Raw genomic sequence first — 15,065 nt, forward strand, 5'->3', positions numbered from 1 at the left:
TCCCTATTCCCTTGTCTTTGATTTTATTAATTTCACCTTTGTTGTTTATTTTATTCCCATTAATAAAACCTGATTTGTTTGTGGAAAAGAGGCTGTTAGGCTCCCTCATTATTTCCGGGACCCCAATATTATGGTGAGCCACTCAATTAACTCTCCCTATATTAAATTTGGCCCCAACACCTCCAGAATCTATCATTTTTCTTTTCTGTAATCTTAGCCAATCTGATGGGTGTGAGGTGGTACCCAGAATTGTTTTAATGGGCATTTCCCTAATTATTAGTAATTTTTAGAATTTCCCCCATACAACTATTGATAGCTTGAATTTCTACTTTTGAAAACTGCCTGTTCATATCCTTTGACTGTTTATCAATTGAGGAATAGCTCTTATTCTTATAGATTTGACTCAGTTCCCTAAATAATTTAGAATGAGACCTTTATCAGAGAACTTGCTGCAGAGGATTCTCCTCCAGTTTCCTGCTTCTCTTCTAATTTTTGCTGCATTGGTTTTGTTTGTGCAAGACTTTTTAGTTTTATGTAATCAAAATTATTCATTGTATCTCCCTTGAACCTCTCTATCTCTTGTTTGGTCATGAACTCTTTCCCTATCCATAGACTTGCCAGATAATTTCTCCCCTCCTCTACTAATTTTCTAATAATATTATCATCCTTTATATCTAAATTATGTTTCTATTTTGAGTTTATCTTGGTATATACAGTGTGAGATGTTGGTCTGTGCCCATTTTCTGCCAGTCTACTTTCTTCTTTTTCCAATAGGTTTTTTTTTTTTTAAGTGGGGCAATTGGGGTTAGTGACTTGCCCAGGGTCACACAGCTAGTAAGTGTTAAGTGTCTGCGGCCAGATTTGAATTCAGGTAACTCCTGACTCCAGTGCCAGTGCTCTATCCACTGCGCACCTAGCTGCCCTCCAATAGGTTTTGTAAATCAAATAGTGAGTCTTTGCCCCAATAGCTAGGATCTTTGAGTTTACTAAATATAATGGTACTGAGCTCTTTTGCTTCTGTAGATTGTGTACCTAATCTGTTTCATTGATCAACCACTCTATTTCTCATCTAGTATCATATTGTTTTGATGATTAAAGTTTTATAGTATAGTTTAAAATCTGGTACTGGTAGGTCCCTTTCCTTCCATTTCCTCCCGCCCCCAAATTGATTCCCTTGATATTTGGACCTTCTGATCCTCCAGATTAATTTTGTTATTATTTTTTCTAACCCTATAGAGTAATCTTTTGATAGTGTGATTAGTATGGTACTGATTATGTAAATTAATTTAGGTATTATTGTAATTTTTATTACAAAGGCTTGGCCTACCTGTGAGCAATGAATATTTCTCCAGGTATTTGGACCTGTCTTTATTTGTGTGGACTGTTTTGTAATTGTGTTCACATGGTTCCTCCGTGTGTCTCAACAAGTAGATTCCCAAGTATTTTGTATTGTTATTTTAATTGAATTTCTCTTTCTATTTCTTCCTGCTGGGTTTTATTGGTAATATTAAACAAGCAGATGATTTGTGTGGGTTTATTTTATATATTGTAGCTTTGCTGAAGGTATTGTTTTGATGTGTTTTTTTAGTTGATTAACTAGAGTTCTTGAAGTAAAACCACACATCACCTGACCAAAAAGTTATATTTTTGTTCTTTAGTGCCTATGCTTATTCCTTTGATTTTCTTTTCTTCTTTTATTACTATAGCTAGCACTCTTAGTATAATACTGCATAATAATGTGGATAATGGATATCCTTGTTTCACCTCTAATCTTACTGGAAAGGCTTCTAAGCTTATCTACATTATGGATAATGCTTACTCTTGGTTTTAGATAGATATTATTAATCTATTAATTCTATTTATTCCTCTGCTTTCTAGTATTTCTTTTTTTCTTTTCTTTTTTTTTTTGCGGGGCAATGGGGGTTAAGTGACTTGCCCAGGGTCACATAGCTAGTAAGTGTCAAGTGTCTGAGGCCGGATTTGAACTCAGGTACTCTTGAATCTAAGGCCGGTGCTTTATCCACTGCGCCACCTAGCTGCCCCTCTAGTATTTCTTTTTAAGGAGTGGGTGTTATATTTTGTCAAAAGCTTTTTTCTGTATCTAATGAAACAATCATATAAGTTTTTATTGCTTTTGTTCCTGATATGGTCAATTATTCTTATAGTTTTCCTAATATTGAACCAGGTCAACATTCTTGGTATACATCTAGCCTGGTCATACTTATAATCTTTGTAATATATTTTTGTTAACCCTTGCTAGTATTTTATTTAACATTTCTCCATCAAAATTCATTAGCAAAATTGGTCTATAATTTTCCATTCTCTATTTTGGCTCTCCAGGGTTTAAGTATCAAGATCATATTTATTTCATAAAAGGAATTTGGTAAGAATCCTTCAATTCCCCTCCCCCCAATAGTTGGGACTATTGAAGCATTCCTATAAAAAAAAAATCAGACCTAAATAAATTATTTGCTTTACAAACATCTTATGGAACAGAAATACAAACAAGGTAAATAAATACAGCAACCAAAGGAAGCAAAGGTAACAAAACGAATTATTTCAGGAAAAACAATAAAACTAAAAAGAGGACACCCTAAGGGGTTTAAAACAACAATACCACTAAATAACATCCAAGAGACCATCAAGAAATTTCTTTTTAAAAGCACACAAGAATGAAAATGGAAATCAAGTAAGTACAAGAAGTGATAGTGGAAAAACAGGTCTAAAACACCATGAACTAAACCTTGTTACACCTCGCCTATAAGCCATGCAGTGTTTGTTTTTTTTTGTGGGACTAAGTAGCAGAAGAGGCTTGTTTAAAAGGAGCAGGAGAAGATAGAGGGGAATATGTAATGTAGTCTAATCAAGTCAAAGGATAATAATGAGGAGAAAATCACTTGAGTAGTCTCTCAGGAAGAAGAGGGAGAATAGGTGAGGAAGGAAAGAGGTACTGAACAATGGAACTCCTGCTTCAGGGGTGGGGAGGGGATCTCACTAAAGAATGCTCCCAGGGGGAAGAGAGATATTTTATAAATGAATGCAGGGCCTTTACAACATGTAAAACTTGAGGAATTTGGTGCTTAGAGAAACCACTCATCCTGCTCCATGAGAAGGGGAATTGGAGATCCTTTGGGCAACTGATACCCAGAAGAGTAAGATAGCATGGACCTAAGGGGAGATTTCATGGCAAATGGGGAAAAATTATCACAGGGAGGGCAAAGGCTAGTAACAAACCACACAAAGTAGAAATATCTTCTTTATCATGTGCTGGAATTGGTATTTCTAAGAGGAGACAAAGGCAAAAAGGGTCCAGAGGGCAAGATCTATACAACAATAACACAGAAACTATTTATAAAAGGTGAGAGGGACATATGATCCTCCACTGAGATGGAAAGTGCCCCCCCCCTTTGGCCTAGTGATCTGATCTCAAAGTCTTAAAGCCCCTTAGAGTCCCCTATTTCTCTCTCTCTGTTTTTTTCTCTAGAGAGAGGCAATAATGGTAAGCTACTATCCCCCTTTCTAAATATAGGCATATCAACATAAAAAATTGCTTCATAGAGTCTGAGCCGAGACATTATGTAGACATGATACATTGTTGCAGAAACAGAAAATTTTACAAAATAATCTAACAACCCAGGAGAGAAACTTATCACTGAACATTCCAGGAGAATGATTTATTGCTGAACCCAATTACCGCATTTTGCTCAAATTAGATGTCTGTAAAGAGTATAAAACTGCTTGGTTTCCTAATCCCGGTGTGTCACACCTCCTGGTTGTCCCAGTGAGTGTGGTGCACCTTTCTTTTGAAAGAAATAAAATCAATGCTTTGGCCTCCTTTCTCCTCGAGTCTCTATTACAGGGGTCAGTGGGTGTACTTCCCATCCCACTCAAAGGGAACACAAAACAGATACCATAAAACATTAATTTCATGAGGAATAGACTAAAGAAGGACTAAATAAGTATAAGTGCTATGAATCAAAGACTAAAACTATAATAGAAAGAGAAGAAAAATAATGAAGAGAACTAGAGAAATAAATCTTTTCTGAAAAAGGTACAGAAAATGAAATTTGAAATCTAACAAAGAAATTGAAGAGTAAAAGGAAAAAAATGTGGAAGATTTAGAAAACTAGATAAAAGGGAAAAAGGAACTAACAAATTAAGGAAAATTCTAAGGGGTAACAAATAGAAGGAGATATCTTAAGGGTAAGGGTAAGAAATCTGGTGAGAATTAGGATTGCTTTCAAGTTGAATGACCTAAAATAATCAAAGAGACAAAGTACTGTATTTAAAGTTAGAAGAGGGCAAAACATATTTCAGGGGAAACAATTAGAAACAAATGGAAGAAAATATGAACCTAACACTCATAATTTTAAATGTGAATGGATTAAACAATCCAACAAAACAAAAGTGACAGACTGGATAAGAAAATGAAACCCCACAATCTGTAGCTCACAAGAAACATACCTAAAAAACAAGATAAAAAAGTAAAAATTATTAATTGGAACAAATTTTACTCTGCACCAGATGAATCTAAAAAAAGCAAGAGCGCAATCATGCTATGAGACAAAGCAAAAGCAAATATTCACGACATTAAAAAAGGATAAACAACAAACTTACATTATGCTGTAAGGAACCAGACAGTAAACCAACATCAATATTAAACTTATGTACTCCAAATGCATTACCATGTAAGTGAATAAAGGAAAAATTAACTAAATCACAAGACATATGCAATAATACAATAATGGTAATAGACAAATTCTGCTCTCAATTTTTGACAAATCTGACAAAAAGGTTAGCAAAAGAGAAAATAATAGAATTGAAAAAAATTGCTGGAGAAACTAGAGCTAAAAGACTTAGAATATATTCTAAATGTCTGAAAAAGAATATACATATTTTTCAGAGTCACATGAAACTTACAAAAACTGATGTTATATTAGGTCAGAGATATTGCAAACAAAAAAAGGCAGAAATAGTAAACACTCTCTAGATCATAAAACAATAAGTAATAGTTTAGGGAGCACAAAAGAAAGACAGGCACAAATGGAGACTTAGTGAAATACTAAATATTGAGTGAATAAAAGAAAAATATCATATAAACAATAACTGTGAAATATTGAAACAACATGAATTATGAAACAGAAAACTTCTGGGATGTAGCTAAAATATTCCTGGGTGGAGGGGGGGAGAAAGATACCTCTATTAACTACATTAACAAAATAGGGGGGCAGCTAGGTGGATCAGTGGATAAAGCACCTGCCCTGGATTCAGGAGGGCCTGAGTTCAAATGTGGCCTCAGACACTTGACACTAGCTGTGTGACCCTGTGCAAGTCACTTAACCCTCACTGTCCTGCAAAAACAAAACAAAACAAAATAGAAGAGATGATTAATTAAATGAATGTGTTAAAAATTAGAAAGACAACAAATAAACCTAAAATAAGCTCAAAAGAGGAGATATTAAAAATGAAAGGAAGGGACAGCTAGGTGGCGCAGTGGATAAAGCACTGGCCCTGGATTCAGGAGCTCCTGAGTTCAAATCCGCCCTCAGACACTTGACACTTAACTAGCTGTGTGACCCCCGGCAAGTCACTTAACTCTCATCCCCCCCCCCCCCCCCCCCCCCCCCCCCGCCCAAATGAAAGGAGGAAAAACTAGAAACCAAAAACGCCTTAGAAATGATCAATTAACTTAAAAGCTGGTTCTCTGAAAATACTAACAAATCAATAATCCTCTAGCTGACCTGATTAAAAGAGAACAAAAGTAAATCAACAAACTAGAAAATGAACAAGGTGAAATCACAAGACAACTAGAAGAAATAAAAAGAATTATCAGACCATATACAATTATAAGCTAACAAAACTTAAAACAAAAGAAATAGAATATCTTAAAAAATAAAAATACTCAAATTAACAGAAGACCAAATACAAATTCTAAATAGTTCAATCTCTGAAAAAGAAATAGAACTAGCTTTAAAGGAACTACCAAAGGAAAAATACTATTGTTCCTGATAGATTCACAGGATAATTCTATTAAACTTTTTTTTTGGTGCCTATTTTTTTTTTTTTTTGCAGGGCAATAGGGGTTAAGTGACTTGCCCAGGGTCACACAGCTAGTAAGTGTCAAATGTCTGAGGCCAGATTTGAACTCAGGTACTCCTGAATCCAGGGCCGGTGCTCTATCCACTTCGCCACCTAGCTGCCCCTATTAAACTTTTAAAGAACAATTACCACCAATACTACACAAATTATTCTCAAAAACTGAGAAAGAAATTTTCCTTAGAGATTTCTTTTATGAGACAAATATAGTGCTAATACCTAAACCAGGGAAGGATAAAGCATAGGAAAATTATAGACCAATATCATTAATGAATATTGATTCAAAAATTTAAAATAAAACACTGCCAAACAGACTACAGTGATTTATATAAGAAACCATTCATCATATTCAGCTGGATTTATGCCAGAGATACAAGAATGGTTCAATATTAGGAAAACAACAAATTGGTTAATCATATTAAAAAGAAAAACCTCTAAAACCATATATTTATCTTGTTTATCCTTCATTCTGGAAGAGGACCATGACACTGGGAGGTGACATCATGACTTGCACTGAATTGGATTTAAGTGAGGGAGGGCTGTGCAAGGTCACCAACCTCACTCTCTCCTCTGGAGCCACATGGGTGCAGTGGCAAGATATATCTATATATATCAGGGGCAGCTAGGTAGCACAGTGTTTAAAATATCAGCTCTGGATTCAGGAGGACCCAAGTAAAAATCCGGCCTCAGACACTTACTAGCTGTGTGACCTTGGGCAAGTCACTTAACCCTCATTGCCCTGCCCCCCCAAATACAAATATATATAAAATCAGGGCAACTGGAGATGGTCCCAGTGGTCCCAGATGATCAAGGCAATTGGAGTTAAGTGACTTGCCCAGGGTCACACAGCTAATAAATGTCTGAAGTGCTCTATCCACTATACCACCTGATGGTGATGTAGGAGGCAAAAAAGGGTTAATAGAAAAACCTAAGATCCAAGCTTTAATCCAGATATTAGCTCCAAAAGGGAGTGAGACCCCAGTTAATGGATAACTTACAAGTCAAAATGCTAGGTTCTCATACCCACTGTGATCAGCATCCATAATGGACCAAAACAGGTAAGGTCAAAATAACAATAAAGGAAAAGACAAGGCTACAGAAATTCCAAAGAAAAATGATTATTTTAATATATATAATATATAAATAAATATAAATAATAAATTATATATATGTAAATTTTTTTTTGCAGGGCAATGGGGGTTAAGTGACTTGCCCAGGGTCACACAGCTGGTAAGTGTCAAGTGTCTGAAGCAGGATTTGAACTCAGGTACTCCTGAATCCAGGGCCAGTGCTTTATCCACTGTGCCACCTAGTCGCCCCCCAAATGATTACATTTTGAAACTAGCTATGGGAATCAGAAAGAGACACGTGTAGAAAAGGTCAAATTTGTCCCCAGATTCACCTTATGACATGTAAACCCCCAAAACACACCTCCACTGAAAAAGGTACCCACCTCAGGGTTGGCTTAGGACCCCAGGAACTCTAAATTAGGACAGTTCCTCTCCTGTACCCCCCCCCAAGGTGGAGATTATTATAATGAAACTGATAATCAATTTATCCATACTATAAATATAACTGTCTTTCCTTTCACTATTCAAGAGATACCTTTCCAATATTCTGGTTCTCTCCCTGTGAACACTCACAGTATTGCAATAAAACTTGGGAAACTGAGTCACTGAGTCTTGTAATTCTTTTGGGATGACTCACTATCAATTTCACCCCAATTCCATCCTATATCAATGGTTATCTTAATAAAGCAAAAGCCCCACTTTTGACAAATACCTTTATGTTTTTAAAAAACCCTACAAAGTATAGGCATAGATGGATCATAAAAAGAATCTCTCTAAAACCAAAAGGAAACATCATATGTAAAAGGGACACACTACAGGCTTTCTAAAAAAACCACCACAGGAGGTAAAGCAGGGACACCCACTCTTCCCACAATTATTTGACGTAGAGGGAAAGATGAGATAAAACTCCCCCAGTTTGCTGATGACAAGATAATTTACTTAGAAAATTCTAGGGATTCAGCAGAGACTATGAGAAGAGAGCTTCAGCCTAACTGAAAGTTACAAACTATAGCTTCAAAATTAACTGCATTTCTATATGATAAAAACAAAATCCAAGTGGCAGTCAATCAAAAGGGAATCTCATTCCAAATAACTATAAAATGTATAATATCTGAGGACCCATCTCTAAAAGCACACAAAATACTTTTATAGAATCAACTGCAAAGTGCTCCTTAAAGAAATAAAGAGCTACTTAAAATAGCTGACGGAATATTATTTAGTGCTCATGGCTGTCCTGTTCCAATTGAATAAAAATAACCTTTACTACCAAAGTTAAAGTTTGAATGCTGTACCAATCAAAATATCAAAGAGATACATTGATAAAATAATAACAAAATTCATTTGGAAATAAAAGATTCAGAAAATAAAGGGAAAGAATGAAAAAGAGGTAGGCATGAAGGGAGAATAGCACTTCTATACCTCAAACTATATATAAAGAAGCAGTTATCAAAACTATCTGGTCTTGGTCAACAAAAGTGAGGGGGGGGGAATCAATGGTATCGACTAGACAAGGGAGAATCAGAAACAACAGAAACTCAATACCTCACATTCCTATAAACCCCAAGGCATAAATTACTTAGCAAAGAAGTCCCTATTTGATTTAAAAAAAAAAAAAAACTGTTGTGAAAACTGGAAGACCATCTGGCAGAAATAGACTTAGTTCAACACACTATATTTCATAATCCATTCTAAGTGGATATATTACCTTAATATTAAAGATCACACACCATAAAAAATTAGAAGAAAAAACAGGTTTTATTTCTTTCACAATAATGGGTAGATGTATTCCTAAACAAACAATGGATAAAAGCAATTACAAAAGATAAATGGATAGCTGTGATTAAATGAAACTGAAAAGCTTCTGCACAAACTAAATTAAAGGATCTAATATAAGAAGGAAAGTGGTCAAATGGGAAAAAGGTCTTTATATCAATTTCTCACATAAGAGTTTGGTATCCAAGATATATAGAAAGTCTTAGTGTGGTTTTTAAGTTTTTAATATCTTTCAAAGTACAAATTTCTACACACAAAAAACATCATTAGAAAGTTTCATTATTTAAATTTCATTTCTACCTATTCAGTTTTCTTAATTTTTAACGTAAGTTTTAAATTTTAACAAGATGGAACACCCAGGTTGTTATGCATTGATATGCGACAGCTGCAGGAGGGAAAGTTCTCATACAAGCATATCTCTAGAGAAGTTCTTCTTGCCACAGCTACCTTGGTCACCTTGAACTATCTCCATTAGAATTCTGTCTTGTGAGGTCATGTCAAAACTGTCCTGTATGCATCAAAACTTGGTTCTTTTGAAATTCTTAAGGCTAGGATTACAACTGTAATCTTTCAGTCACTGAGCAGCTACGAATACAAGTTTTTACAAAGTTTGAAAGTGGACTAGAGTGGTATATAACAGGGCTTCTTAAAACTTTTTCCACTGGTGACCCCTTTTTGCATGAGAAATTTTTACGTGACCCTGGGATATATAAGTATATAAATATGGTATACATAACCTTTTACTGTTGACAAATTTTTCACAACCCCCATATTTAGTTACATGACCCCCATATGGGGTTTGAATCCACAGTTTAAGAAGCTTTGGTATTATAATACAGTAGTTATGTTGGATGTTAATAAGAAAACATTGATTTAAAAAAATTAATCTTTAAAAATTTCTTTGCACAGTTTGTAGCTTTTAACTTCTGACATTATTAAAACTTAAAACTGTATTAAAACTTTCTCTGACACCGTATAAGACCAAAAGCCATTCTCCAATAGTGGTCAAATGATAATTCTTTTTTTAACAAAAAATTGTAGGGGCAGCTAGGTGGCACAGTAGATAGAGCACCTGCCCTGGATTCAGGAAGACCTGGGTTTCAAATCAGCTTCAACCCTTGACACTTACTAGCTGTGTGACCCTGGGCAAGTCACTTAACCCCAATCACCTCACCAAAAAAAAAAGATGTGAAAAAATTGTGAAACTATTAACAACCATATGAAAAATTGTGAGTAAATCACCCATCAACCAAAGAAATGCAAACCAAAACCCTCTGAGATTTCATCTCACCCTGCAAATTAGCAAAAAATGAGAAAATGGTGGAAACAGTCAATGTTGGAGTGGATGTGTGAAGAAAGTTTTATGAGAAAAAACTAAATTCCGTCTTGTTGTATATTTTTAAATGTTAGTACCTTCTGAAACCTTATAGTGTATGCTATTATTTTCATATAACCTATTTCATCAACTACAGCTTTTAAATGTAGAGGCCAAGTAAACTTTAGCTAAGATTCATGTGTTACTTAATTTCAATTATCTATACATTTAAGTCCCTTACAATGTACTTCCACAGTTTCAGAGTAGAAAATTCTCCTGAACCTGCTCCCTGTGATTGAGGGCCTCAGTGGTTCCCTCCTTATCAATCAGAAGGATACTTACAGGAAACCGACAAGGTGTCCTTTTCCCATCCTCCACTTCTACACATCAAAATAGCAGAACATCGATGGGGTGATTTTTCAGGGTGGAGCTATGGCCAACAGGATTTTGAAGGACAGCATAGACAGTACACCTTTGTTGAAACATGCCTATCTGGGCACCATTCACATCTTGCCTCTGACACCCCAGGACAGATTACTATTCTAGCTTTAGACTAAGCCCTTGATAAATGCTTGTTGACTTACTAGTGCTGCTGCAGTTTCCTTGACTTCTTTCTTCCACTTTGGTTTCCATCTCTCCTATTTCTGTTTTTGAACTCTGTATAAGACTCTATTCCATCTATTTAATATACCATTACTAGTCCAGCCTAAATCCTCATTAATACTCCTTCCACAATGCACACATGCCATCTGACGTGTATTGGGACCCAAATTCCCTTCACATTGTCTCTCTCTTTACCTTGTTCCTGCCACTCATTCCAAGCTGTGCAACAGATAAAGTATCTGAAATACCTACTTCTTAGGCTTTGTCCTTGCTAGCCAGTCCTAGTACACCTAATTTACTGGTATGACACTAACCCTATGCTATTCTTTTTTAATTGTGAAAATGTATCCTTTTATTTGTATATTAAAAAGTTGTATATTGAAACTTACACAGTTCTATAAAAGCTATTTATCGTTGGAAGAAGGGGCAAGGGGAAAGGGAGGGTGTTAACTTTTTTCGTGATTGATCATTAGGAAAAGTTAGAGAGAATAAACAAAATCATAGTAAATAAAAAAAAATTTAAGGAACTTTTTCCAGGTACAACTTTTATAGGTACAAAAACCAAATTCACAAATTTCTTTGAATACTAAATAAATATCTACTTAATAAATTCCAATTGAATGCTTCCAGCAAGCACTGGTACAGCACTTATTGATACAAAAAAAAATACACATTCATGTGTAGTGTTCAAAGGATATGCTCATAAAACAATTCTTAGTCATCAAGTTTCTCAACTGTGCCAAAGTAGATTTCATTTATATTAATAGAATCCAGAAAAAAAGTAAAAGATGAAAAACAAGTTAAAGGTGTAGAAAAGAGTATTTTTGCAAGATACTCGGACACATGATCTTTAAAATATGTAAAAACGTCTGCAAACCAGTACTGTATCTAACCCTATGTTATTAATTTTCTGTAATACTTGGCACTACAACAACATTCAAACATCGATACTGAATTTCTTTTTAGGTATGATTCATCCTGCCCCTTTTTAGGATAATGAAGGAATTAATTTTGGTTAAATTGCAGTTGACTGTCACAAAGATACTTTGTAAGTACCTTAGACTTTTACGTTGTCAAAATGTATTTGTCAGCTCAAAAACAAAAACACCCGTTACAAATGTGAGATATTATTACCATTACCCAGGACCAGGTTGTTGAAGGTCCTGTATTTAAGGAGAGGGAGACTGTCATACAGACCTCCCAAAACTCCCGAGAAAACACCACTCCTAACCCCCACAAACAAATGAACCTCAGTGAAAGCTTCCTAACCCGGCCCAAAGGCATTCCATCTCCCGGCATTTTCACTAGCCATTCCTCATGCAAGGAATGCTTTCCTCATCTGCCTCCTCCAGAAATGCCTGCCACCTTCTACAGGAAGCCTTCCTTTCCCACTTCCCCTTAATCCTAGTGCATTCCTTCTGCTGACAAATCTCCGATTTATCCTGCATATGTTGTGTTGGTACGTGGCTGTCTGCATGTTGTCTCCCCATCTCATCCCACGAGAATCTTAAGCTCCTTTAGGGCAGAGTCTCATCCTTTGCCTCTTTTTACACCCCCAGAGCTTGGGATAGTGGCACACGGCGGACGCTCCATAAATGTCTGGCTGGCTGCTAACAGTTAGTAGCAGTGTGAGCCTAGGCAAGTCGCTCAACCTCTCTGTTCCTCAGCCACCTCATGGAAAACGAGAAGACTACCACGGAAAGTTAGCTAATTCTTCCTTCCAACGCATCTTTCACTTGGAAAGAAGACTCATTCACAGCTCAAAAGATTGGGGGAGGGAAGGGGGAGACAAGATCCAGCCCGGGAGAGGGAGAAGTGGTGCGAAGTGGTGCTAGTCGTCGCAGAACCGCCCAACTCTCCGCTCCCCACGCGAGGTCCCCTCTCCCTCCCCTCCCCCATACACCGTAGCCCTCGGCCACACCCTTTCGCCTTGGGACGCCCTCCCCTCCGGGAGGCTCACCGGCTGCAATGGGGAAGAGCGACCAGTCCCTGGAGGCGACCATCAGCACCAGGACGGCAGCCGGGGTGCAGGAGAGCATCGTCCTGGCCGGAGGCAAAGTCGCCACCGCTCTCGGGGTTACATCCTCCAAAGTGAGGATCCTCTGGAGGAGTGAGGAACCCTGGGGTGGGTAGATGGAGGCAGAACTTGGCCGGCTCAGTTCTCTTTTGCGCTTGCGCCAAACTAGTAACCCCCAAGCCCGGGAGAACAGCCGAAGAGGCTGAAAGAGAAGGGGGGGGCAAAAATCCCCCTTCCCTCCTTCCCTTCCCCCCCTCCCGCCCGAGGGCTTCCTCTTTCTGCCACGTGATTGCTCTCCCTCCACCCACGCTTTCCTGGAAACCTGGGTGCATGAACCCGACTGTAATCTCTGTGCCAGAACAAACTCTTCACTATCTCATTCCCCCCCGCCTCCCATTCTATCTCTGTCTCTATACCTCTCTCCCTCTCACTTGGTTTCTGTCTTTCAGTCTCTGCCCTTTTCCGTCCCCCCTCCCCCATTTCTCGGAGTGCGCATGCTCCCCTAACGTTACTTGTGGTTCGAAAGCTGAATTGTCTTTTTTTGGGGGGGAAGAAAGGTTGCGGGTTTTAGGGAGCTAATGGGGCAGTAGTTGTGGAGAATATTATTTCGAAATAATAGTGGTAATTTTATCTCTGTAAGGAAGGGGAGAAAGAATCCGAAGACTTTTGTGGTTATGTAGAAGAAAAAGAGCTGCATAAACATTAAAACAGGTTTATTCTGTCCTTTTGATTAGCCATTTGAATCTAATATTCTAGATTTTTTTTAGCGGCTAGATTTTATTGTTTCTACTAACAAGCATCCTTTCCCCCCCCCCTTCCCTTCCCTTAGTGCGCTTTGAATTTTAAAGTGTTCCAGGTCCAATACATTTACTCTCATTTTGAAAAAGTGGGTTTAATTTGCTTCTTTGAACACAAGGTAGTGTAGAAGAGTCACATTTCCAAGTTTTTTGAGCCTTATTCTCTTCTTTCCAAGTTTCTTATTACAATCAAGGACATATTTCCAATCACCCAGCCTTGCAGTGGGCTTGCACCCATTGGTAACTACTAGTGGGCAGTGGAGCTGGTCATAGTAATAGCACAGTAGCCACACTATGGACCCAGAAAAGTGAGCACTGACACTAGCTGTGGCAAAGGCAGACTCATTATGGTTCTTTACTTACTATAATCGAAATTCTTTGGCCCTTCCCCACTGTACCCATTGGTCATTAGAAAACACTCTAGGGAAGGCTTGGAGGACCAACAGGCCATATTGTTGATAGAAGGGGGAGGTGTCCACCCATTCTCCACAAAAAAAGGGAACAATGGTCCCTAATATAAAGATATTTTATGCCCTTCTTCCTCCCATAGGGTTTTTGTGTGTGTGTGTGTGTGTGTGTGTGTGTGTGTGTTTGCGGGTCAATGAGGGTTAAGTGATGACCAGGGTCACACAGCTAGTAAGTTCCCATAGGATTTTTTTGTGTTTTTTTTTTAGTGAAGCAATTGGGTTTAAGTGACTTGTCCAGGGTCACACAGCTAGTAAGTGTGTTAAGTGTCTGAGGCCTGATTTGAACTCAGGTACTCCTGACTCCAGGACAGGTGCTCTATCCACTGTGCCACCTAACCCCTAAATTTTCTTTCTTTGTTTTTTTTTGTTTGTTTTTTTTGGGGGGCAGAGCAATGAAGGTTAAGTGACTTGTCCAGGGTCACACAGCTAGTAAGTGTCAAGTGTCTGAGGTCAGATTTGAACTCAGGTCCTCCTGAATCCAGGGCCAGTGCTTTATCCATTGCACCACCTAGCTGCCCCAAATATTTATAGTAGCTCTTTTAATTTATTTATTTATTAGTTTTTGTTTTTGTTTTTGTTTTTTAGTGAGGCAATTGGGGTTAAGTGACTTGCCCAGGGTCACACAGCTAGTGAGTGTTAAGTGTCTGAGGCTGGATTTGAACTTAGGTACTCCTGACTCCAGGGCTGGGGCTCTATCCACTGCGCCACCTAGCTGCCCCATTCCCATAGGGTTTTTTTTTTTAATGTTCTTTCTTTATTTTATTTTCAGTTACATGTAAGGGTACTTTTCAGCATTCATTTTCATAAGATTTAGAGTTCCAAATTTTTCTCCCTCCCTCCGTCCCTTTCCTCCCCTCTCCACAAGATTGCAACCAGGTTATATATGTACAATCCACAAGTGTTCTTTTTATCAGTTCTTTTTATAGG

At 37.6% G+C, this 15,065-nt stretch overlaps 1 protein-coding gene across 2 annotated transcripts in view; it reads right to left on the minus strand.

Annotated features, from left to right (window-relative positions):
• Nucleotides 1-13,306, minus strand: part of IFNAR1 (interferon alpha and beta receptor subunit 1) — a 57,862-nt gene extending 44,556 nt beyond the window's left edge. For both annotated transcript variants that reach the window (XM_043997702.1, XM_043997703.1), the window contains exon 1: nt 12,818-13,306. In XM_043997702.1, the coding sequence (XP_043853637.1) occupies nt 12,818-12,896 (79 nt within the window). In that variant the 5' untranslated portion in view covers nt 12,897-13,306. The remainder of the gene's footprint in view (nt 1-12,817) is intronic.
• Nucleotides 13,307-15,065: the final 1,759 nt, after the last annotated feature.

This window comes from Dromiciops gliroides, chromosome 3 (genome assembly GCF_019393635.1).
Source record: "Dromiciops gliroides isolate mDroGli1 chromosome 3, mDroGli1.pri, whole genome shotgun sequence".
NCBI classification, from domain to species: domain Eukaryota; kingdom Metazoa; phylum Chordata; class Mammalia; order Microbiotheria; family Microbiotheriidae; genus Dromiciops; species Dromiciops gliroides.